This window comes from Patiria miniata, unplaced genomic scaffold (genome assembly GCF_015706575.1).
Source record: "Patiria miniata isolate m_02_andy unplaced genomic scaffold, ASM1570657v1 HiC_scaffold_7, whole genome shotgun sequence".
Taxonomy (NCBI): Eukaryota; Metazoa; Echinodermata; class Asteroidea; order Valvatida; family Asterinidae; genus Patiria; species Patiria miniata.
The window spans coordinates 36,863,757-36,887,356 of NW_024037074.1; the positions used below are offsets into that span (position 1 = coordinate 36,863,757).

A 23,600-nucleotide genomic window follows, 5' to 3' on the forward strand; every position below is an offset into this window, starting at 1 on the left:
CAAGTTTTAAATTGACAAACGACTGAACGCCAGTCTAAATTTTGCGGTAAATAAAGAATATCCGATATGTTCAAATTTATATCATGTCCTATCACATGCATGGCATATGGGGTCTTGCTTGCATGCAGTGGGTTCAAATCTGTCATAATGAGTCATGTGATTGTCATTGTGTTTGATCTCAAGGTGAAATCATCGAGCGGGCTTTGAAGATTATGGATCTTTCTTGGAATTGTTGGTCATCAGCTCAGGACATAATAGTTTGAGAAGGTGGCAGATGTGAGGGATTCAGAGACTAGTGAGGGGAGGGGGTGGGTCCTGAGATTGTTGGGGGGGGGGCAGAGGTTATCGATAGCTCTGTGGATAAATGTTCCTTGAAATTCCTCCATGCTTGAAGGTTGAAGGGAGGCATAGGACCTATTCAGTTAATTTATTAGGGAATATCATGGAGGAATAAAAACACATAAACAAGCTTAGAGTAGATTTAAGCCTTTCTCATTTTCAGCATCTTCCTCCAGAAATTTCATAGTTGAGCCTAGTCCTAGTTAGGACTCTAAGAATCGCCTTTTTAAACATTTGGACATGGTCGGACGATAGTGATTTAGACCATGTCCAAATGTTAAAAAAGGCAATTCGTAAACGTAGTCCTGGGATTAAGTTGAGCTTATGTACTCTAGAGATTAGGCCTAAGTATAGACTAGAGAACGAAAATACACCTTTATCTTTTGGGACTTAATACCTAAACATTTGAGTGTGATACAACTTTACAACTACAAGCAGGACAAGTCACTTTATGTTTTTGGACTCATCCAAGCAGTTCGCTATTTAAAGATATCATGTTAATATTATTAGGCCCCCCCCCCCAAAAAAAGTCTTCGATTTCTGGTATGGAGCTTGCCCCAAAAGTGGTGCGGCGACGCGGCTTTTTAAAACTTTTTTTTAAAAACTTTTTTCCCCGTCAAATGTCAGCTGATGACTGCAAATGGTATAGTACCCAACTAAATTTAGTGCAAAATGTATGGGAGCCCAGAGAGGCCACATATATAAGCTTAAACTCGATCGTAACCCCATCAAAAAACACGTTAAAATTGTGCAGCAGCAGGATTCCAGTCAAACCAGTGAGTTTGGCGGTTTTGAGACATCATTTTACATTGAAAAAAACCTTTTTAATTTTGCCAGTGCGCATGGCTACGGTGACGTGCGCGCATACCAGAAACCGGAGACTTTTTTAGGGGGGCCTTATCAGCTAGCTTAATTTTGTGGAGAGCTGAGCTAGAGCTGGGTTTCGATTTTTGAACGGAACTTGTGAAACATAAGAAGAGGTGTATTAAATAATTACATGATTACCGAAACTAACATTGTCTTAGAGATATGGTTAAACCTTCTATCTTGTTAGTACAAACCATGAAATTATGTTTCAAAAGTGTTAATAAAGCTGACCTTGCCGAGAAAACAATGACAGTTTTTGCACGTTTTTCCAACAGGAGGTAGACCGGCAGTGGCGCCTAGTCCGATAAGGGCCACACAGTCTTAACCTCATCACAAATGTGAAGAACAAAAGCAACTATTTGCAATATACAGTTTTTAATTAGCATTCCGGCATATTTATAAAGACAATGGGAACTCCCTCAAATAACAACATTTATAGCCATGCACCCCTCCCACACAAAGCAATAACTGTTCTTTGTTTTTTGTAATGAAGGTCTCAAATTTCTCATGCGGATGCTGACCTTTCTAGGATTTGATCTTTAAAACAAGCGAGCAATGGATGCGGAGGACATTGACTGGAAAGATGAAGATGAAGATGAAGGAGAAAATGAAGAAAGATGGAATGAACCAGTGGAGTCGCTCCTTGAAACACGGAACGATGGTCTGCAGGAGGCAAGCCTCTCTTCAAATGTTGGAGATGACGGGAATCCTAGTGGTAACTACACTCTCATAAAACTCAAAGAAGCAAACAAACATAAGTCCTTAAAAAATAAAGAGGAAGAAAGTAGCACTCGGCGTACTTCGAGTTCTAAGTTTGCACAGTCCATGGGAAATTGGCCAGTCTCAAGTCAAGACGCAAGCTATTCGAATGAACAGTGAAGAACTGTTTGTTTGCCATTGTTCGTCCTCTGATACTTGTGACTGAATTACGATTTGAGCTGTGACTGGACTTGTCACTTGTGGTGGACTTGACTTAAACTCTAACGCTTCCCACAATATTCTACAAGAAAATGTTGAATTTATGTCTAAAGTGAAAAATCTATTAACAAAATGAAAATGTTTATTAACTGAAGTCACATAGAAAGTGCAGCCAAGAACAATGTCGAATTGAAACTGAAAATCATCAGTTTTGATAATTTATATTTGCGTCGATTCTTCCCTCCCTTTCGTCAAGTTTCAACTTCCGATGCGAGGGGCGACGGCATGATGTCCCGCATGGCACTGAACGACAACAAGGCCGGCATGGACGGATTGGATAAGGAGAGGATTAACAAGATAATCCTGGAAACTTCCAAAGGATCAAGGTGCAGCTCTCATGGCAGTAATGTGATACCTTCTTGATCGGCCAGTCCTAGGATTAAATTATATCGAAGTTGTATCGGCTCTTTTTGCAGAGTAATAAGCAAGCTAGGCCTTTAAAACCTGCACTTCAAATCAGACACATGGGAAGGGGGCGTCAGATCCCCCTCCCCTTTCTGTGAGTGAAAAATAAGATTCAAGAATGGAAAGAAGAAAGAAGAAAGAAAAACCGAAAATGAAAGAAAAATGAGAGGAGAAATCATGAGATTTCTCTGACTGCCCCCCCCCTCTCCAGCTAGGTAAGTCCCATGCATGTATGGCTTTTTTGTTATCTTTCAGATTTTATGAGAACGAACGTAAGAAAGAAGCACAGGTCAACCAACGAATAGATCGCATGAAGCAGCAGCTAGCTGGAATCACTCAGCAACAGAAAGCCGCCGCACTGGTAGAGGTAAGGACTGGACTGCCAAAATTTTGAGTTGGTACATCTCTATTGAGATATTTACTCTAAGAACCAGATCTGAACAATTTTCCAACCAGTTTTCTTTTCTTGCAAACAGGCAGTGTCAGAAACTGTAAAAGTTAGATTTCTATGTGGTGCGGTCTTGTGACTCCTCTCCAATCATTTCTTCTGTATTCAGGTGGACACCATGGCTGCTGAGCTTGAGGCAAGCAGAGATTTTAGTCGGAGCATCGTTCACTTAGACATGGACGCCTTCTATGCTGCAGTGGAGATGCGAGACAATCCTTCCTTGAAGAATAAACCAATGGCAGTGGGTGGTATGAGCATGTTGGTAAGTTTCTCCCCCTCCCCACCCCTTCCCCTGGCCACCCTCCTTCCCCCAACCCCCTCCCCCCACCCCCCTCCCCCTCCCCCCACCCCCCTCCCCCAACCCCCTCCCCCACCCCTCCTCCACCCCACCCCCTCCCCCACCCATGGGGATATATGCATTAAAAGACTTGTGGATTCATCGTTACTGAATAAAAATAGGGAAGGAAAAAAAGCGCCAAAGAGATAGCCCATGTGGTGTCTTCACCATGTTTACCACAGTGTTCAACAACAATAAAAAATACCAAAAACAGCCCTCGTTTATCACATTCACAATGTAATCATGTGTAAAATGAGTGTTACAATCTCACAGTCGTGAAATGACTATTAAGGTCTTCTATGTGTTTTCTATGTACACACATTTTTAATTTTTAATTTTTTTATTTTTAGAGTACCTCTAACTACCATGCCCGACGTTATGGTGTCAGGGCCGCCATGCCGGGCTTCATTGCCAAAAAGCTATGTCCCGAACTGGTCATTGTTCCGACAAACTTTGACAAGTACCGCGCGGTCAGCACGCAGGTCCGTGAAATTCTGGGCCAGTACGACCCCAACTTCTGCCCCATGAGTCTGGACGAGGCTTATTTTGACCTGACGGAACACTTGGAAAAGAGGAAAGAACTCTCGGAGGCGGAGAGAACGTTTGATTACGGGGATTGGAATTCACAATCAGAACCGACGAATGATGTCCAGGAGGGTGAGGAGAAGGATAGTGTGGGGAAAACCCAGAGTCATGGTGACATTTCTGAGCAAGATTCAACTCAAGAAAGTTGTGTCTGTGGTGGGGCAAATGACGAGACTCTATCGCCCAGCAGGATGCAAGCGGAAGTCTCCTCGAACACCAGCGTTGCTTGTCGCTGTGCCGAATCAACTAATAACGCTTCAGATCCTTGTCATGCGTCCCTTGGAGTTAGTAAGACTGAGAGTTCTACTAGCCATTGCGCTGTCGGGGCAGTGACTTCTAGAAAGAGATCTAGAACTTTTGGGTTCACTGTCGAAGAGGTGGTGGAGGAGATACGATTCCGCATTGAGCAGAAGACCCAGCTAACAGCCAGCGCAGGTGATTGTTGGTGTATTAAGACCTTGTGGCAGATATGTAGTCAGGTTGTCATAAGTCGATCACAAGTAAATTACTAGCCATCACAAATAATTACAAGTCATCACAAGTCAAGCATAAGTTTGCCAGTTTGAAGTTAAGTGACAAATTACTAAACACAGTGACAAAGGCGTTCCTATGTGATTGTTCATCTCCCATTACTTTTAACCTTACTTGTGATTTAATAATGGCATCTTATTAAGTGCAACGGGTCTATCACTCAGTGACGTTCATGGGGCTATAGGCCCACAATGAATAATTTCACAAAATACCAAATTTGTAAATGCTAAGTCCTAACACATATAAATTCAAGGGGAAATTTTTTTCTTGTGATTAACTTGTCGTTTACTTGTGATTGAATCGTGATTGACTACAACTCTGTCAGGCGTCCAAATTTGCTTTGAAAAGGAAGAAAATGTTCTTACATTTCATTGTAAATTAATACAAATTAAGCAGGATGTCCAAACTGTCCAAATTCAAAATGCTGTCCTAAAAGTTGTTATCCTCAACATTTCACCATTTTTCTCAGACCCAGAGATTTTCAGCCATTCTTGACACCAAATCATTGCACTAATTCCAGGTATTGCTCCAAACGTCATGCTGGCCAAGATTTGCTCTGACAAGAACAAGCCCAACGGCCAGTACAGGATACAGCCTGACCGGGAAGCCGTCATGGAGTTCATACAACAGCTGCCAATTCGCAAGGTCAAAATCTCAAGATTTTCGTTTGATTTTGGAAAAATTATTTCATTGTTTTTGCTCTACAGATATGTTTTCACTGACTAAACATCTCAGCACCTAACCATCCTGCTGTCTAAACAGTCACAGACAGTCAAAATATCAATCCTGTTTCCCTGCCATGCCTTTTACACAGGCTAGTCACCAACAGTCAGATCATATTTCAAGCAAGTACTGTGACTAGTCAAATTCAGTCAACAGACAAAATAAGGCAAGTGGTAGGCACAGCTGGCTTATCAGTCACCTACAGTCAAAGCATAGCTGTAGCAATTTACATAAACAGTCACAGCCAGTCGATCCTGCTTTATGTAGACTGGGAGCTCTTAACTCTTGAAAACAGTCACTTGATTGATTTTGACTGAAAGGACAACTTTGCACAGAATGTATGTTTGCATGGAAGGGTTCATTCCTTGATGAATTCACGACACAATACATTTGTTAGGCAGTTATAGGTAGTACAGGGAGTAACACGCAGGGCAGTTGGGGGCAGTACAGGGACTATGTGTTTAAAGCTTTTCAAAAGGTTTGTTTACGGTCGTATCTGTTAATCATAGTTAGTTAAATGGGGACATAATGATATTGATGTTGAGTCTAATACACAATCTTTTGGAAAATGACATCGACTGGAATGGGATTTGAGTTTGTCCTTAAGTCTCTAATCCTGCTTTTTTTCTACAAATTAAAACAAAAATTAAAATGAATCTACTCGTTTCAGCTGGGGCAAATTTCTTGACACTGCTAAGCACAGAAATCTGCTAAGCACAGAAAATATCTGCTATGCAAAAACAAGTTCCCAGCCAAAATGTCATGCTTTGTACATGTATACTGCTTTTATATTTCGTTGATACTTGCTTAGCTCAAAAATTTACTAAGCTTATCACCTCCATGAAATTTCACCCTGGTCAGAAACGTTTGAACACATCAGGTAAAATTTAAGTCACAGAAGTCACGTTACTTATTTTATTTAAATTTCTTAAAGTTCAACAAAGAAATTGACTGGAGCGGGGTTTGAACCTGCGACCTCTGGATTGCCATTCTGGTGCTCTACCAACTGAGCTATCCAGCCCTATGTTGGCAGTTCCCCATTTTGTCAATGTCTTTGTTCAAGGGGAGCTAGTCAGAACTCGGAAGCCATAAACCGCCAACATAGGGCTGGATAGCTCAGTTGGTAGAACAACAGCAATCCGGAGGTCGCAGGTTCAAACCCTGCTCCAGTCAATTTCTTTGTCAAACTTAAAAAGATTTCTTACAATACACCTAGTCAGTTTCCCTGTGTGGTTTATTTGAAAACTTATCTTATTTTACTTTTTCCCCAGGTATCTGGGATTGGAAAAGTCACTGAGAGGATGCTGTCTGCTCTCGGCATACAGAACTGTACAGACCTCTACCAACAGAGGGCGCTGTTGCACCTCCTGTTCTCGCAGATATCGTCTCAGCACTTCCTGAGGATATCGATGGCACTAGGCTCGACAAGAGTCGAGAGGTATGTTGTGTTCTTCCATTGTACTCTTGCTTTTGTCTAGGGATATTGTCCTCGGGATATCACCTCGCACAATTGCAAATTAGTGGGAACATGTTGATAAGAGACATAGGGGGTTTTCGAAACCTTTGCTTCGGCTTCGGCTTCGGCTTCGGCTTCGGCTTCGCCTCCTACTTCTGAATCACTGAGAGGCGAACTAAACGAAATTTTTCCAACTTTTGTCTTCATTGAATGTTCCTGAAGCATAACAGGCACCAAAATGTAGCTGGAGTCCCCGAAGTCGGGGCCTAAAATGTCATTAAGCCGAAGATGAAGCCAAAGCCAGTCGTTTCGAAAACGCTCATAGATGCAGCTTTCAGCTTTCATTTCATACTCAAATGAATATCTGGTCTTGGAAAGATGTCGTCTGGTCTTCTGCTAAATGTGCTCAGTTCATGAGTTTTACATGGTTTTGTAATGACAAGAGTGTTTAAATGCAGCATGCACATTTTCTTGAGTAGAAAAAGTATATAATTGTAGTCAGGAAACCTAATTACCCTTAATGAGTTATTGTATGAGTACAGACTTTATTTTATGTTGTACACACAACCAAATCCCTCAATCCCAGATCATTTACAAACGAAAGTAAGATGTTGAAAGAAAACTATAGAATTTCAAACTGCAAATTGAATGTTGACTTCTAAAAGTGTCTTAATTTGATCAGTTTACTTCAACAGAATTCCCTGAAAGTAGCTTGTGATGCAGTTTCTGTGTTTACATTTGCAGAGACAGTGAACGCAAGAGCATGAGCACCGAGCGGACGTTTAGAGAGCTGCACAAGCCGGCCGATCTCTACAGCAAATGCAGCGAGCTGTGCCAGGCATTGGCCGAAGACTTGCAGAACGAAGACCTGGTGGTAAGTAGAAACTATGAACTCGGGAATTAGACCCAAATTGGGATGTGAAGACTGCAATACACATCTGCTGAAAGATTATCGCGTTTCCTCAGGATACATCTTGTCTTTATTTTTCAAGAGACATATTTAAGAAAGAGAAAGGGTATGCTCAGTGACCAGTCTATAGACTCTTTGCATGCAACATCTATCTTTGAGGTATAGTTTGTGATCGCAACTCAGTAACAGAGAATACACATTAGACAATTCAAGCGTATCTCTATTGATTTTAAAGTACACATCTCAAACGGCCTTTTCATACTAGGGACTCTCAACCCGGGTTGAACTCAACCTGGGGCGGACCCAGTGCCGCCCCGGGTTGATTTTTTTAGTTTTCAAAACAGCGTTCAACCCTGCATCGTTTCACACTGGTTTTGTGCAAACCAAGTTTATTTTGCTCGGTTTCTACTGTTTTGAACCCTGGCAAGAGTTTCAACCTGGGTTGAAAATCTCAACACTGCTCTGGAGGAGGGTTGAGTTCAACCCGGGGTGAAATCAATCTCACAGTTGACGCAGGGTTGGCGCAGGGTTGAACACTTCTAAATGTGAAACGCTGCATGATTTCAACCGTGCCTCTACTCCAGTCAACACCGACATGTGTCTAGTGTGAAAAGGCCATAAGATGGCTGCAATGCAGAATTAATGATCTATTAATTTTCTGTTTTCCTAGGGCAAGACAGTAACCATCAAACTCAAGACAGTCAAGTTTGAAGTCAAGACCAAGGCGTGCTCCGTCCCCATGGCCATCAACTCGGCCGACTGCATATTCAGCGTGGCCAAGGATCTACTTAGAGCAGAGATCAACGCCTGTAAGCCAGAGCCGCTTCGACTCAGGCTAATGGGTAAGGCTCTCTGATCATGGGCCACTGAAGTTTTGTGAATGAAGAACTGAAGTTTTGTACATGTCATTGTTTGAAATACAGAACACCAGCTTCTGTTAAAAATAAAATTGTTGGCAAGGTACCTTGCTTAAAGCATCCATATGCAAAACCCGACATCAAAGTTGACAATGACATCTGCAGCGTTGAAGATTGTAAAATTGGCAAGGGAGACGGCACACACTATACCGTTTCTCATGTTGCTTCCCAAGGTTTAAAACACAAGAAAGAATTCCACTCACATGTAAGGAATGATGACGTGAAAAACCCTTGCTCATGTTTGTCTTACCTTTTTCGTCTAATCAACAGGAGTCAGACTGTCCAACCTCCAATCAAGCAGCGCCTCGACCAACAAACAAGGCAGCATCAAAGAGTTCTTCAAGAAACGTCAAAACCCTGCTGCCCAGTCTGGACAGTTACCAGAAGTGCACCAAGAAACCGGCAATGGTTACGAGAAACCGAGATCGCAGAATACAATGGTAGCTTTCTCATCTGATTCGCCCAAGAAGAGGACAGGGTCTGATGTGGTTGTTACATTGCCTTCGGAATCAGAGCCGCAACCGTCGACATCAGAACCACAGACAGAAAGTCCCTTTTCCCAAGTACATCCAAGCGACCGGAACTTCTGTCCGACCTTGGGTGATCGGATAACAGACGACTCTACGACGGGAAACAATCACAGACGTGACGAATCGGCGATGGAAGATGTTTCAAATGATGCCATAGGAACGTCCGAGTTTCTCTGTCCTGTGTGCAATATCCCGCAGCCTTGCACTGACCTGGAGGCATTCAATGAACATGTGGATGTGTGTCTGAACCGAGGGGCAATACGAGACATGCTCAAACAGCAAGGTGAGTCAGCAACAGATTTTGGACTCATCATCTGTCATATTATGTTCAGGTTATCCAATGTCAGCCTTACATGTTTGGTGAAGTTGAATGTTACAAAGTGGTCCGATGTTGACCAACTTTTGCATTTCACCAACTGAAGCAGTACTCTGTAGTACTCTCCTGATCAAAGGACCTGATTGCAGTCCAAGCATTGAACACCTCCCACCTGCTACTCATTCCCGGTCCCTGTCCTTAAACAAAGGGGGGGGGGGGGAGAGAAGGGGGTGATTGGGATGGAGAGTGGGGGGTGTAGGGTGTCAATTCCTGAAATTGAACTTGGAGGGCAGTTGCAGTTGATATCTTTTGTTTTGTCAATGTATTTTCAAACTTAAAGAGTTAATGAAATGAAGACTTCATATTTCCTTGTAATAATTGACAGCCTCTGAAGACAATCCCACTGCCAGCCGGAACTCAACGTCTTTAGCAAAAGGAAAAAGGTATGACTCCTGACATAAAGTTGGGACTACATATTAGAGATAAAGACAATGTTGCATCCTGATGCCACATTTTTCATCATTATATCATCTCAATGAAGGTCAGCCATTGCAAACACGTTGAAAAAGATAAGAATCTGGGACCGAGAAACATTTTCAATTTTGTAAGGAAATACTTTGAACATTTTCTCGACTTTCCGTAGACTTTATACACAACCGCTGAAGTGGCATCTGGAATACTACCTTCTTTCCGTGATAAACATTGTGAAATGTACCAACTTGGTTAACTCTCCCCAAATTGACACCAGTGGCTCAAGAATTTTCTGAAGGGTCTTGCTCTTCATACTAATTGCTTCCAGGGAAAAACACCAATTCTCTTTCAGTTTGATTTCTATTCTGATTTTTGTTTTTTGTCTGCAGGGGTTCATCAGGTCCCAAGTCTTCAGCCAAACGCCGGAAACAGGAAAAGACACAGACTAATACACTGGACAGATTCTTCAACTGAATTTACTTTTATGCCGTAAATACTTAAATTGCTTATCTTTGTAGTGAAGACGTTAATGGATGGCGCCTGTTGGTGGATGGGGACAAAAGCTCCCGACTTTGTTTTGCTTATTAATTGCTGAACATAAGAATTTTTCGTTTTCATGAAATTCTTTCTAGTGATACAAGCATGGGTAAATAATGATAGGAAATAGCCCAATGAGTCTTTATTTTGACATGAACTCAAATTAAGTGACAACATTGTATGTACTGTAACATGTTTTCTTAGAGCTATACATATTTCTATGCAATTTAAAATAGAATAAAAAGCCTGAAATAATAATTTGTTTTATCTATTTGAATAACAACTGAATAAACATTAAAGAAATGTATGATTTCAATACCAAACCAGACTGGACGTTTCAATGAAGGTTTGATAGAGTAATATCAAAGACTGAATCATGGAGTAAATTGAATGTTGGGAAATGCAAGTCATGTGACAAAACAGAAATTTAAATTAGTGTCCAAAAAATCAGGTTAGTGCATCGGAGGATGCAACCACATGAAATCAGTCCCGCAGTCTCTTAACCCTAACCACCCCAACCCTTCAAAATCCAACAGCATGTTTTGTTGGAATCTGTTTGAGTGAGGACTGCACTAGTAAAGTGATTATGCTTTACACATGGGGTTAGGCATACCACCATAATCGGAGTCCAACAGTTTGGGTGTTGGATTCCTAATAAATCACTCAAGGGGGTTACGGTTAATGAGCCCTTCAAAACCAAACGTCGCTGACGCTCTGCTTGATGTTATCTCGGTTGTCTCGCCTCATCTCTGTCACCATCCCCGCCTCCCCTTTAGCCCTCCGTCGCCTCTGCTGCGCCTTCTGCTTCTTCAGCAGGCTCTGCTTGACCTTTGCCCTGACCACGGACGAGTCCATTGTGGAGGTGGCGGTGGAGGTGAAACTGTCGCTGCTACGCTGCCGCGTGTGGTGGTTAACGTGGGCCAGGCTGGCTGCATCCCGATGCGGTCGGTACTGCTTGTTCAACGCGGCAATATCTTCCAAATCTTCCTCTAAACACTCTTCTCTTCTCAAATCAGCCTCTCCACCTAGCTCTGGACTCCTACCTCCGTCCTCGGATGCATCAACAAATTCCTCCTCGGCTTCATCCACAAGTTCTGGTAGCGGATCAACGCAAATTCTTGCGGAATTCTGTGTTGAATCGACAACTTCCTCTCTGCCTGCCTCCAAAGTCCTGCTTCCTACTCCATCCACGCCTTCCTCGACGGATACATCAACAACTTCTTCCTCGGCTTCATCCACAAGTTCTGGGTGTGGATCAACACGAGTCCTTGTGGATTCCTTAGTCGAAGCAGCATCATCCTCATCTTCATCCTCTTCGGAAGAAAGTCTCACATCAACGTTGTCATCTTCTTGGAGATTATTCTCATCGTCGCTGTCATCTCCTTGGAGATGACTTGCCTCTGCCTCCCCTTCTGCTTCATCCCGTTCCACACCTTCCTCTCCTCTCTGTGCAAGTATTTCCTGTTTTACGAGGACAATTACCTAATTAATGCATGTTTATTTTAGCTAGTACCTACCGTCGTATCTATGGGTTCAGATGTGCTTAACACGCACATTTCTGCTTAACACGCACATTTCTGCATTTGCAAGAAGTTGCACAGATAGTTTGTAACTTAATCTCAAGTCAGCTATCCGCAATGCTTTGCAACCTCGTTTCCTTCATAAGATTTTGTTGAAGGACTAAATTGTCACCAGCACACTTGGATAAGGGGAGAAAGCAAAATTAAACAAAAAAGGTTTACCTCGAAGGTTTTCTGAAGTTTAACAAGATTTTGTGGGGTACCTCGAGTAAAACCTCGAGTTACTCCTTCTTTAATTTTGCATTCATCCCTAAGGTGGTTGGTGCTAGCGAGGCAAACTTATCAGTTACGGGAAAGTCACAAAAATAATTTGAGACAATCTTTCAATGCTGAATGACCATATACTGACATTCTAGGAGTTCAAGGATTCGGGTAGTCGGCTAAACTTGAACTCTAAAAGTCAAATTTAAAAGAAATCTCACCTCTTCAAGTGTCTTCTGCATGTCTTTTGTGAAGCCACTCGCTGAGACGTCGACATCCAGAGAATTCTCCAGACTAAGCGGAAAGAAAGCACAAAAAATACACAAAAAATAACATTGGGCATATCTCCAAATCATTAATTATTGACGTGTATTCATAAACTGGTTTTGGAAAATGTCTGTACTGGGGCCATTTCATGAAGGGTTATGCACAAAAGTGCTTGGTAAAACTTGCCTACAAGCTAAAACGTCAAGTGATGCACACTTCTTATGACTGATTCTCAGTTGACTTTTCTTAGCACATATTTTTGAAGCAATATTTTTGCTGCGTAGAATATCCACGATATTGGGCCCCAGTTTCAAGTATAAAAAAACTGAGTGAATCCCAGTTTATTTCACTCACCAGACATCAGAGAACTTTGGGTACAGTTCACTCTCATACTGGAAACGTCGCAGGAAGAAATCGCGCACACACTGAACGTCCCGATCAAAATACCTACAGGATAGAAAATAAACCATAGCTATCAATAAATTTTCAAGATTCAAGAAATTTTCTGTTCTGAATTGGTATTTCTCAAAGTCAGAATCTAAGCTGAGGTTTGGCTAACCTTATATTAGAGGTCATTTTCCATCTTTGTGGTCAATATTTCCAAAATATTACCTCCTTTATATTGGGGTATATTTTTTTGATATGTCACATGAACAGCTGGTTCACAGTAATATCCACAAAGAATATTTAAAATCTTCAGTGGCATCGAATGGATGCCATTTTCGCCCACGACAGACTAAAAACCAACTAGGATTTACACAACCACGTGCATTTTTACTGTATTGCAAGTGGCCAAAATCTTGTTCCTTGGGTGGAGGGGGGTGGGGGATATCAGTGTCCAATCCTGTGCATAAAGTGTGAGATGGTCACTCACATTTCAGCATTGCTATGGGACGTAGACACCATCTGTGGGAAGTCAATCAGCGTGACGCGGTCCCGGTCGTCCAACATGAGGTTGAACTCGTTGAAGTCGCCGTGGATCAGGCCGTGGCTGGCCAGCCGCATGATGAGATTCATCAGGTCGTTGTAGGTGGAGGCTGGGTCAGTAAGGTCGTGGATCTGGTTCCTAAAAATTTAAGCAAGAAACGAAACAGAAATCTTACAAAAAAATTACTTAAAGGGAACATGAAATAAAATTTTGATTGCATTTTTTTTGCTTAAATCAATAAAGGATGATGTTCTTAACAATATTTTGTGTATGGCGGTGTATATTTTCTAAGATAAATGGGGGAAAATAATTTGTGAACATGTTTGGTCAAACTACTCCGCCCCACAAAGGGAAGCTTCATTAACATAAAACTTCGCGAGGGGTATGACGCAAGCGAAGGCAGAGACTTGCCACGCTGCGGGGGCACCGGCATTGCGGCATGCATCATAATACATGTACATATACATTGCGGCACTGAAAGTTTTTCTGGTGTTTCGTTCGGAATCGAGGAGAAATAACACCCGATTTTCGGCCATGCCGACAAGGTGTGTGGCTGCTGGGTGTAGCAAAACTACCAAGGATGGAGTAAGCCTTCATTTGTTTCCAGTAAATCCGAAATATCGGAGCATTTGGAGAGCCAAAGTGAAGGTAAATACCAGAGCAAAGTGGTCCGGGCCCAGTGAGTTCGCGGCCCTCTGCGCTGCACTTTGAGCCATCGTGCTTTGATGCTGGTCTGTACAGCAACTTGGGCATGCCCCTAAAAAAACATCGAGTCAGTGTCTGAATCATTAGAACTCTGATTCGAATCGGACGAATCTGTACCATTTTCATCGGATTCGCTAAGGAAAGAAGAGGACGGTCTTCGGAACTTTTACGGTCATGACGGTCGTCGTTGTGTTCATTCGGCAACGGTGGCACCGTGGCACGTCCACGTGTACTAGTACATATCCCATGTAGACACATTCGTACGTGTGCATATAATGCCACGTACGGGTACGCGGCGGCTGCACATACACACAGCACAGTAGCTTCGCTAATCCGTCTCGTACCCAGACGTCATTTACGGGCCCTGGATTTCTCTGCCTTTGTTTATGTCATGAACAGCGCCCTCATTTGGACTTGCCGCGAAAATTAAAAAGGGGGGGTTCAATTTTGGACGGCAAATTACCACACTAAACGTACACCAGAACCAGTTCTGCTTTTAATTCACATTTAATACACATAAATGAATGTATATATAAAATAAAATACGTTATGAAAATTTTGGACTGCATGTTTCCTTTAATACCAACCCTGCAGGACCAAGGATTGTACATGCTGTCAAGTCCATTACAAGTCTGGTCACGAGTAAGTTAAACTTCAGGGATAGTTGACTTGTTTGATGTTGTTGCACTAGGCAGTCCTGCCACCTTGTAGTTTGCATTTGGCAGGATTTCAAGCCAAAGTACCCTGTATGGTAAGGCCGAGTAAAAAAAACCCAGATTTTGTCTCTGCCCGCTTCCTTTTTTCCAAACTGCCTCTTTTTTTTTAAATTCATACATTTGCAATTTATTTTGCAAACATACTGTCAATATATTGTATTTTATTGGTTTGTATAAATTTGTAGATGTGTAGAAAGGGTTAGGGCTCCTTAGGACACAATTTCGTATCAGCAAAAGAGTTGGGAAAATAGAAGAATCCATTTTGCCATCATGGAAAATCCACCATTTGGCAAAAAAATTCAAAAAGCGCCTGCCTCCTTCATTTTTTTTAAAGGACCATACGGGAAATTTCATTTTTGTTAACCTGGCCTTAGGCCAAAAAATAAAGTCTCCGGTTTCTGGTATGGAGCTTGCCCAAAAAGTGGTGCGGCGACGCAGCTTTTTTTTTTTACCTGATTTTTTTGCCTCAAATGTCGGCTGATGACTGCAAATGGTGCCCGACTAAACTTAGTGCAAATATATGGGAGTCCAGAGAGGCTACATAAAGCTTATTCTCGATCATAACCCCATCCAAAAACACGTTAAAATTATGCAGCAGCAGGATTCCAGTCAAACCAGTGAGTTTGGCGGTTTTGAGACATCATCTTTCATTGAAAAAAAAAACTTTTTCATTTTGCCGACGCGCATGGCTACGGCGACGCGCATACCAGAAACTGGAGACTTTTTTTTTGGCCTAAGGGGTTATGATCAATTATGGCTCACACAAAGGGGGAAAAAATGAGTGACCTACAAACATCTGATTAACTCTCTTAATGCCAATCTCAGAGCAAACTGAATAAAGACAACGTACTGGCACCTATCACTTACAATGGATAAGCGTTCATCAACTCCATTACCACACAGTGTCTGTTGAAGTCCGCAGGCTTGGGAACCGGAAAACCGTGATCATAAAGTGCCTGTGTGTTTTACAAATGAAAATTGACATTCAAGAAAATTAAAAAACAACTATATATTAACTTATAATTGAAAAATAAACTCAGTAAAATACATTGCTTTTCACATGAAATTTTAAGTCACATTGTTCACTCTCTAAAAAATCATGAAGAATTGTGTTTTAAATTTTTCACTCAAGAAATGCTCAGGGCCTCGTCCTTGCCCCGAGAATAGTCTGGAGAATTTTGTCGGACAAAAAGTGAGTAAAGTTGGGCTTGATTTGGTAATAATGAAACTTTACCTTCATGAATGCGTATTCTTTCATAGCAGCTAGTCTGGAGAGGTAGAGCCATGATGCATGGCGTCGCTTGCCGAGGTAATCCCGCTTTTCCTTCAACTTGCGGAAAGAAGTACGTCCCAACCTGGACCGAGGGGAAAAACATTCATCAAGATTTATTTATACAGTTTCCCTGGTAGTGTTTTACTGTCTTAACATAACAATGCTTCCCTAGGACACCAAAGCCTCAGTTTAGGAACAAATAACCCTAAACTCCATATAAACAAACTAAGAACCCGACAAACAAAAACAAACTATTCCAAGTATTACACAATGATATGTACCTGTGCAATTTCAAGGCCAGCTGTTCCCCGTCTTCATTGGCAACAATGTAGATATCTGGAAAAAAGGGAAAAGCAGAGCAGCGTAAACACAATTGAAATAAATACTTTTGTGAGATGAGTTCTAGGGTACAAATTCTGATTGAATATCTATAAGTATCTCCGAGTGCAACACAAGTGGACTTAATTCAAGGGATCAGATCACAAAAGTTAAGATGTGCCCATACCAATTTACAGGAGTGTGAATATATCTTTATTTATTATGTGTTTTTCTTTGTAGAATGCCATGGTCCAGTGGTTACGGTGTTTGACTGCAGAACGATGGTGCGTGGGTTCGAACCCTGCCTGGAACATGGTGTTTGTGCCCTTGGGCAAGACACTAAACTACAATTGCCTCTCTCCACCCAGGAGTATGAATGGGTACCCGTGAGGGTAAAGGACCGAATGTGCGCTGATATCGGCTACCGCGTGGTTTCGTGGCCCGATGAATGGGGGAATAATTGTGTAAAGCGCTGTTGATATCATGAAAAGCGCTATATAAGCATTATTACATTTTTTTCTTTTTTAACCGAAGAACTAGTTCTGTGGGAAACTGAATGAATACAGAGACCTGAGCCTGTTTTCAAAATTTGGAAACACTGTTGATGGTTACCGGATTCTTTGCCGACTCCTATTTGGTTTCCAACTGACGTCAGTACATCCCTTGCAGCTAAAGCCTTCAGTGCCAGGTAGTCATAGCCTGGATACGTTAGTCGATAACCTGGATCTGGAGAAAAAAAATCCAATCTTGAACAACATGCTGTTCAATATAACTCCCTCTATAGTGTTTTTAATAATGGGTTTTGCCCTTCGCCGACATACTTTTTGGAAAGAATGTAGTTTCCCGACGCCACTTCTTTGGCAATGTAAAAAGTCTATGGTGAGTCAAGTGCATTTTCAAAGTATTTTCTAAAAAAATTGGAAATGTTTCTCTCCATTGCAAACATGTTGAAATCTGGGACTGAGAAACATTTCCAATTTAGTTAGAAAATACTTTGAAAATGCACTCGACTTTCTATAGACTTTGAACACAACCAAAGAAATGGCGTCTGGATATTACATTCTTTCCCTCGATATTATCTGCACTGCTTCTGAATGTCAGCGGCACTGCCTCAACCCGTCAACAGTGATTGTTGGAGAATTTTGAAGGTATGAGGCAATAGTCAACCCTCCGCTGAAGAAAGTCAAGAAACAATGGATGATTTTGAAGGATCATTTTACATGATGGCAATTGGAGGATTTTGCAGGATGCTTCCTAGCCAGAGGGCCTAGGGGGTTAGGGTTAAGGTATCCAGGATCCAAACGTGGAGAGGCAACAGGAGACATAATAGCAAAGGGGGGGGGGGGGGGAGATATGACCCTTTCTGCCCCCCCCCCTTCAACCATAATGTCACATATAGTGGCTGCTTACTTCCCGAACTAGAAGGCAGTGGCTGCTGGTACTTACATCTTCCATGTTCCCATGCAATCAACTTGTTGCGAACCAGTTCCTTGAGAAGCTTGTAGCAGCCACCGTGTCTCAGGTTTGCGATGGAAGCAACCAGCGATCCGGGAACAATCTCATGGTTCTTCATTCCCATCTCCAGCTGAACGGCCAAAGATCAAGATAACTTACGATCAGTAAACTCTTTAAAAAACTCTTAACGGGGGGCCATCTGGCATTGTCGGCGCGCGCCTGGACAGCGCGAAGGTCCGGGGGGGGGGGGGGGGGGGGGGGGAAAATTGTAACTTTTTGGTTATAAGTGATAAAAACCTGATTCAAAATCAAGTTATTGTTTATTGGAAAGATTGTTGCAACCTGACGCTGCTTTTTTTTCTTCATATAGGCCTTGGCCCTATCATCTCAATGTAGGTCAGTCATGAATTGCAAAAATGATAAGACATTTTTACCTTATTGCTTGCTATTTAACCTCTGTGAATATTTTTGGTGTCATCAAATTTAATCCAAAATTCAAAAACGGTGGCGTCCGGAAATTGGGCACAAAATAGGCCAAGTGAAGTGTTCAAATTTCGGAAAATTCCAAATTAACATTGAAATTTTTTTGTAAAGTTGATAAATTCTGATAAACCACTAATATTATCTGTACTTGCATACCCAACTAGAAGTTTGTCAGAAAATAGTTTTATCTTAGGGGGCATTTTCAAAGGGTTCACTGTACACTGCGAAATATAATCAGAAAATCATGCCGAAATAAAAATTTTCCTCTATTTTTGTAACAGGTAGGCCTAGATAAACTCCTGATTAATGAAGTGTTTAGAACTTGATCTTTCGCCCTAGCTAGGCGCTATAGGCGAACAATCAAAGTGTGCCACGTTAGGGGCCGCGCCACGTTAGGGTAGGCCATACTCCTAGAACTATGAGGCTCCGCGTGAGCGGAGCCTCATAGATCAAGAAGCCCGCAAAATTGCCTGCAGCACAAAACACTAATAAAGTACAAAAACGTCCATCAAAATGCAGCCATTTCACACAGAACCGCTGCACAGTTTGCCCCTATACTCCGTACTTTATCTCTTGACATACTCACGTATCTTGTGCGGAACTAACATACTGACACTTGAAACGTGCACGCATATGATCGAGCGATGATTTTCGGTTCGCTCGGAGCGCGCCGCGGGGGGTACGGTACAAGCTAAATGATGTGCATGCGTACAAGTGCATGTACCGTACCCCCCCGCGGCGCGCTCCGAGCGAACCGAAAATCATCGCTCGATCATAATGCGTGCACGTTTCAAGTGTCAGGTTGGCTCAATGCGGAAAGGGCATATTTTTCATCATTTTGGCCTAAAAACCGACAGAATCCACCTATGTTAGTTCCGCACAAGATACGTGAGTATGTCAAGAGATAAAGTACGGAGTATAGGGGCAAACTGTGCAGCGGTTCTGTGTGAAATGGCTGCATTTTGATGGACGTTTTTGTACTTTATTGTTGATGTACCCTAACGTGGCGCGCCCCCTAACGTGGCGCACTTTGATTTTTCGCCTGTAGCGCCTAGCTAGAGCAAAAGTTTTAACTGAAATTTCACAGAAAGTGAAATTTCATCAAGTTATAAACACTCCCGTTCATAAATCGCGAATTTATTTACCCGCTACAAAGTTAAAAGAAAAACTTATTTTGGCGTGATTTTCCGATTTTATTTTCAAGTGCAAAGTGAACCCTTTGAAAATGCCCCGAAAAATAAGAAAATAATTTTGTGACAAACATCTGGCTGGGTATGTAAGTAGAGATAATAATGATTTATCAGAATTTATCAAGTTTTCAGAAATTCTTAAATGTTAATTTGGAATTTCCCGAGATTTATTTAAGTGCGCCACGTTAGGGAACACTCCGCCAAATTGTGCCCAATTTCCGGACGCCACCGTTTTTGGAGCAACTATAGAATGCAGGGCCACGCCGAAGCAAGGTTTTTTATTTTGCCTGGAGGCGTGGATGGAATAGGAGTAATAGATATGCAAACCTGCAAAAAAGTGCTAAGTACAGCGAAGGAATGCACTGCACTTGTCTTCTAAGCTTCTCATGAAGGATCGGAAGGGAGGGCGTGCTTGTAAATGTGTTGGGGGCACTGTCTGGAGCGGCGGAGGCGCGGAGTCTTGGAGTCGCAGAATCGCGGAGACGCGGGGCACTGGAGTGGCTAGTGGCGGAGGCGCGGAGTCGCAGAGACTCGCGCCGATAGAGGGCGCAATTCTCGGCGGAATTTTTTTGAGAACGAAGCATCCATATCCATTTTAAATGGGCGGGCCAATTAGGAAGGGAGGAGGGCGACGGGGCACTGTCTGGAGCGGCGGAGGCGCGGAGTCTTGGAGTCGCAGAATCGCTTTAAATGGGCGGGCCAATTAGGAAGGGAGGAGGGCGACGGGGCACTGTCTGGAGCGGCGGAGGCGCGGAGTCTTGGAGTCGCAGAGACACGCACCGATAGAGGGCGCAATTCTCTGCGTGACGCGGGGCACTATACACTGGTGGCGGAGGCGCGGAGTCGCGGAGTCGAGTCGGAGAGACACGCACCGATAGAGGGCGCAATTCTCTGCGGCTCCACGATCGATTTTCGGAGGTAGGTCGACTGCGGTTCCACAGCGAAAAATACCCTACATGAATTGGCACGGAACGGCCGCGAGAGGGCGTCACAGCGATCTCATTATATGACGTCATCATACTGACCATAAAAGGCAGTTTTCATGAATGAAACTGTTGCGCATGCGCACATGCTTCACGTCTGTACCGCGAGTCGTTTCCACTTCGACAGAGTTCACGACGATCTTTCGAATGGTACCAAAATCGTATGAATTCGTGGTTTCCTTCGACCTTATATTCCATTTCTTTGGTGTCAACCTGAGGCGCAACAACTCGCGGATTCCTTGGTGGTATTTGAATTTTGGTAGGTCATATTTTTGTTGCGATTTTAGTGTGAAACCGCGCCACTGGCTGAAGGTGTTCGTTAATCATTGGAAAATCATATGCAACGTGTTTTGTGTGTGGGGGTTGAGTGTATTGAGTGCGCCACGTCAATATGCATGGCGACGACGACGTTGATGCGTACGTCGTACGTCAAATCGTGCGTGGCCGTTACACATATACGACCTGACCGCGATGCGTACAGTCTATCTAGGCGGCGCGGGCGCGGTACATGCACGTGCGGTTTGTTGAATGTAAATTGACATTCGTGCAAGCGATGAAATTGCAAGATTCAGATTTAATACTGATTCAGATTTGATAATCCAGGCGTGCGATTTGTCAGGATTTCAAGAATTTTTGTGTGGATTTTTCCTGATTTCAGGCATTTTTGACAGGATTTTTTCTTGTAAAAACTTTTGGAATTGTTTGGGGTCAGGATTTCCTGATTTAATTTAGGAACTTTTTGTCTTTTTTTTCTGATTTCTGGATTCTTTAACTTTAAGATTTTTTTTTAGGAATTATGAATTCCTGAATATTGTTCACTTTTTAAAGTTTATTAAGGACAGATAAAGAGATGTAAATTAAGGAAGCGTTATACAAATTAAAACATTAATAGACCCTTAATTGCTTTTTAACCATCATCGGCGACCTGTACCTTCAAACCCTTTACCAATTATTTTATGGATTTTAATTTTTTTTTCAGGTTGGCGGGAAGTGTCGTGCCCTTGTCGTGGTGTCGTCTTTCGGTCCAGAGTTTCTACATGTCACCTGAAATTGCAGCACCATGAAGAGGTGGAAGCGTGCCTCCTGTGACAGCGACAACATTTAATACATTGCCGTTATTAATGAATAGTTTTCCCCACCCAATTTTAACAAAAAAATATTTTAATGTCGTGCGACATGAAGTTTTTATTTCAAACTGTCTTTATCGCTCCCCATTTTGACGGTAGCATAACAATTCAAACAGAAGAGCTTACATGACTACACAAACTAATACAAGTAATTCAAAACTTACCGTTATTCGAGAGAAAACGTCTTGGAGGCTATGCAATGGGTTAAGCCTTATCTTAATTAGGTTTGAACCTGCCATTGTTTCCCTTAATCCTGCTGAGCTGAGTGGGGTGTGAAGGGGGCTGTTTATTGAGGAGGGAAGTCACATTGCTGTTTACGTGTTGTACATGTAGGTTAAATTTCAGTCTTATCTCTTAGACCTAATTATTCAGGTACCGGTTGAAACCACAAGAACAATGCTATACACATAGAAAACGGGTTGAATGTTTATTGAAAAAAGCTAAAATTTACAATTACAATAATGCACTTGGTAAAAATAAAGCCCTGGGAATGGACAGCAAGGAAAGCACTATTGTGAAAAAAGTTTATAAACAATCTTTAGATTTAAATGTATAACTTGAGTGTTTGGGTCAAGAGATCTTCCACTATTTTTCCAAGTGAATTGTATACTAACCAAAAACAACCAAGTTGTAATACACAAAATATGAGGTATTACGAACATGCGTATAATAAAAATGAACATCGGCCAAACTTTTCTATTAAAAACGAGTCTCTGATGTCTCTGAATTTGTATCCCGAGTCATTTCTTTGTATATTTTAGACAACTAAGAGTTAGAAAATATAGTTTAAAAATGCTCCTATTTTAACCAGAATTTCCTGGGATGAAAGGAGGACTTCCCTTACTTAAAATACTTCAATTTGCGACTATCAACACGCCTTGGAAATGACAATTGTTTAAATAAAATCCGTAATCTATTTCGTGATAAACTTGCGGGAGGTCAGCCCGCTCGACAGTGCGAAGTTCTCCGCGGCTCGGAATGCACCGGCCGTACGTGCCTGCACAGGCCGTGCGTGCGTGCGTAAACGAATCCCTGACATGTGGTTTCTGTGACGTCACGGGCCCGGCCGGGCACGTCCACCAATGAGCGCCGCGCTTGTCGCCCACGCCCCCATTCCCATCCGTGTTACACGGCCAATGGGGAATTTTTCGCTGTGGGTTCCACGCCTCCACGCAGCCGTACGGAGGCGCGGATGTAGAGTAAAGTGGCCCTGCATTCTATAGTTGTACCCCGTTTTTTAATTTCGGCTTAAATTTTATGAAACCGAAATTGTTCACAGAGGTTAAACAGCAAGCATTAATAAGGTAAAAGTACCAGTATTTCACTGCATGAATTTGAGGTTTGTCAACAAAGAGGTTTGGCAACACTACACGAGGAAATTTGGGTATGCTTCGAAGTGCGCCACGTTAGGGTACACCACCATATTAGTGTTTTGTGCTGCAGGCAATTTTGCGGGCTTCTTGATCTATGAGGCTCCGCTCACGCGGAGCCTCATAGTTCTAGGAGTAGGTAGGCCATGGGTAGGCCTACATCAACAATACACGACATATTCACGTGTGTCGGAAATACACGTGTACTGGTTAACTAGAGTGAAACATCCCCACATGATGATGGGCAGTAAAATTTAAGTCAAATTTATCCAGTTAAAACTGAAGGTTTTCATCTAACTTACGGCAGTCAGTACGCGAAAATCTTCCCGCGTGAGGTACCGTAGCATTGTAACATTCAGCTTTCCCATCCTGATGTGTCAAAGGTTTCTAAAACTCGGAGAAATTAAGACACATGCTGTCATATCACGCACCTACGATTGGAAAGTCTCAAACAGCGCCCTCTATGTAGCTCACCGGCCGGAAAAGTACAGCGCATGCAGTCGTGCGAACGAATTAGGAATTCGTGCGAACGAATTAGCAAATTCCCCCCCAAAAATCCACCCTGTCCCTTCCCGGGCTTCATATTCCTACGAATTAGGAAATCGTGCGAACGAAATAGGAATTCGTGCGAACGAATAAGCAATTCGTGCGAAC

General features: G+C 42.5%; 2 protein-coding genes and 1 long non-coding RNA gene across 7 annotated transcripts; 2 read left to right on the forward strand and 1 right to left on the reverse strand.

The window, feature by feature from the left end:
• Nucleotides 1-77: 77 nt before the first annotated feature.
• LOC119746457 (DNA polymerase kappa-like) lies at nucleotides 78-10,678 on the forward strand. Of its 5 annotated transcripts, none has more exons than XM_038223418.1 (13): nucleotides 78-276; nucleotides 1,700-1,921; nucleotides 2,381-2,510; nucleotides 2,845-2,956; nucleotides 3,147-3,299; nucleotides 3,725-4,394; nucleotides 5,011-5,135; nucleotides 6,485-6,651; nucleotides 7,414-7,543; nucleotides 8,250-8,421; nucleotides 8,767-9,309; nucleotides 9,728-9,785; nucleotides 10,203-10,287. In XM_038223418.1, the coding sequence occupies exons 2-13, from the start codon at nucleotides 1,762-1,764 to the stop codon at nucleotides 10,285-10,287; spliced, it is 2,505 nt and encodes an 834-aa protein (XP_038079346.1). In that variant the 5' UTR covers nucleotides 78-276; nucleotides 1,700-1,761. The 5 variants fall into 5 exon arrangements, with proteins under 5 accessions (XP_038079346.1, XP_038079345.1, XP_038079349.1 ...); XM_038223417.1 differs by having other exon boundaries at nucleotides 78-267; XM_038223421.1 differs by having other exon boundaries at nucleotides 78-231.
• A 269-nt stretch (nucleotides 10,679-10,947) lies between these two features.
• Nucleotides 10,948-23,411, reverse strand: LOC119746459 (serine/threonine-protein kinase rio2-like). The gene is made up of 10 exons (XM_038223423.1): nucleotides 23,249-23,411; nucleotides 17,785-17,923; nucleotides 16,951-17,064; nucleotides 16,302-16,356; nucleotides 15,982-16,102; nucleotides 15,615-15,703; nucleotides 13,273-13,464; nucleotides 12,753-12,845; nucleotides 12,353-12,425; nucleotides 10,948-11,811 (listed from the first exon to the last, which is right to left on the reverse strand). The coding sequence occupies exons 1-10, from the start codon at nucleotides 23,312-23,314 to the stop codon at nucleotides 11,041-11,043; spliced, it is 1,713 nt and encodes a 570-aa protein (XP_038079351.1). The 5' UTR covers nucleotides 23,315-23,411; the 3' UTR covers nucleotides 10,948-11,040.
• LOC119746460 lies at nucleotides 20,409-22,461 on the forward strand. The gene is made up of 2 exons (XR_005273751.1): nucleotides 20,409-20,708; nucleotides 21,429-22,461. It is a non-coding gene; the product is annotated as an uncharacterized LOC119746460 (long non-coding RNA).
• Nucleotides 23,412-23,600: the final 189 nt, after the last annotated feature.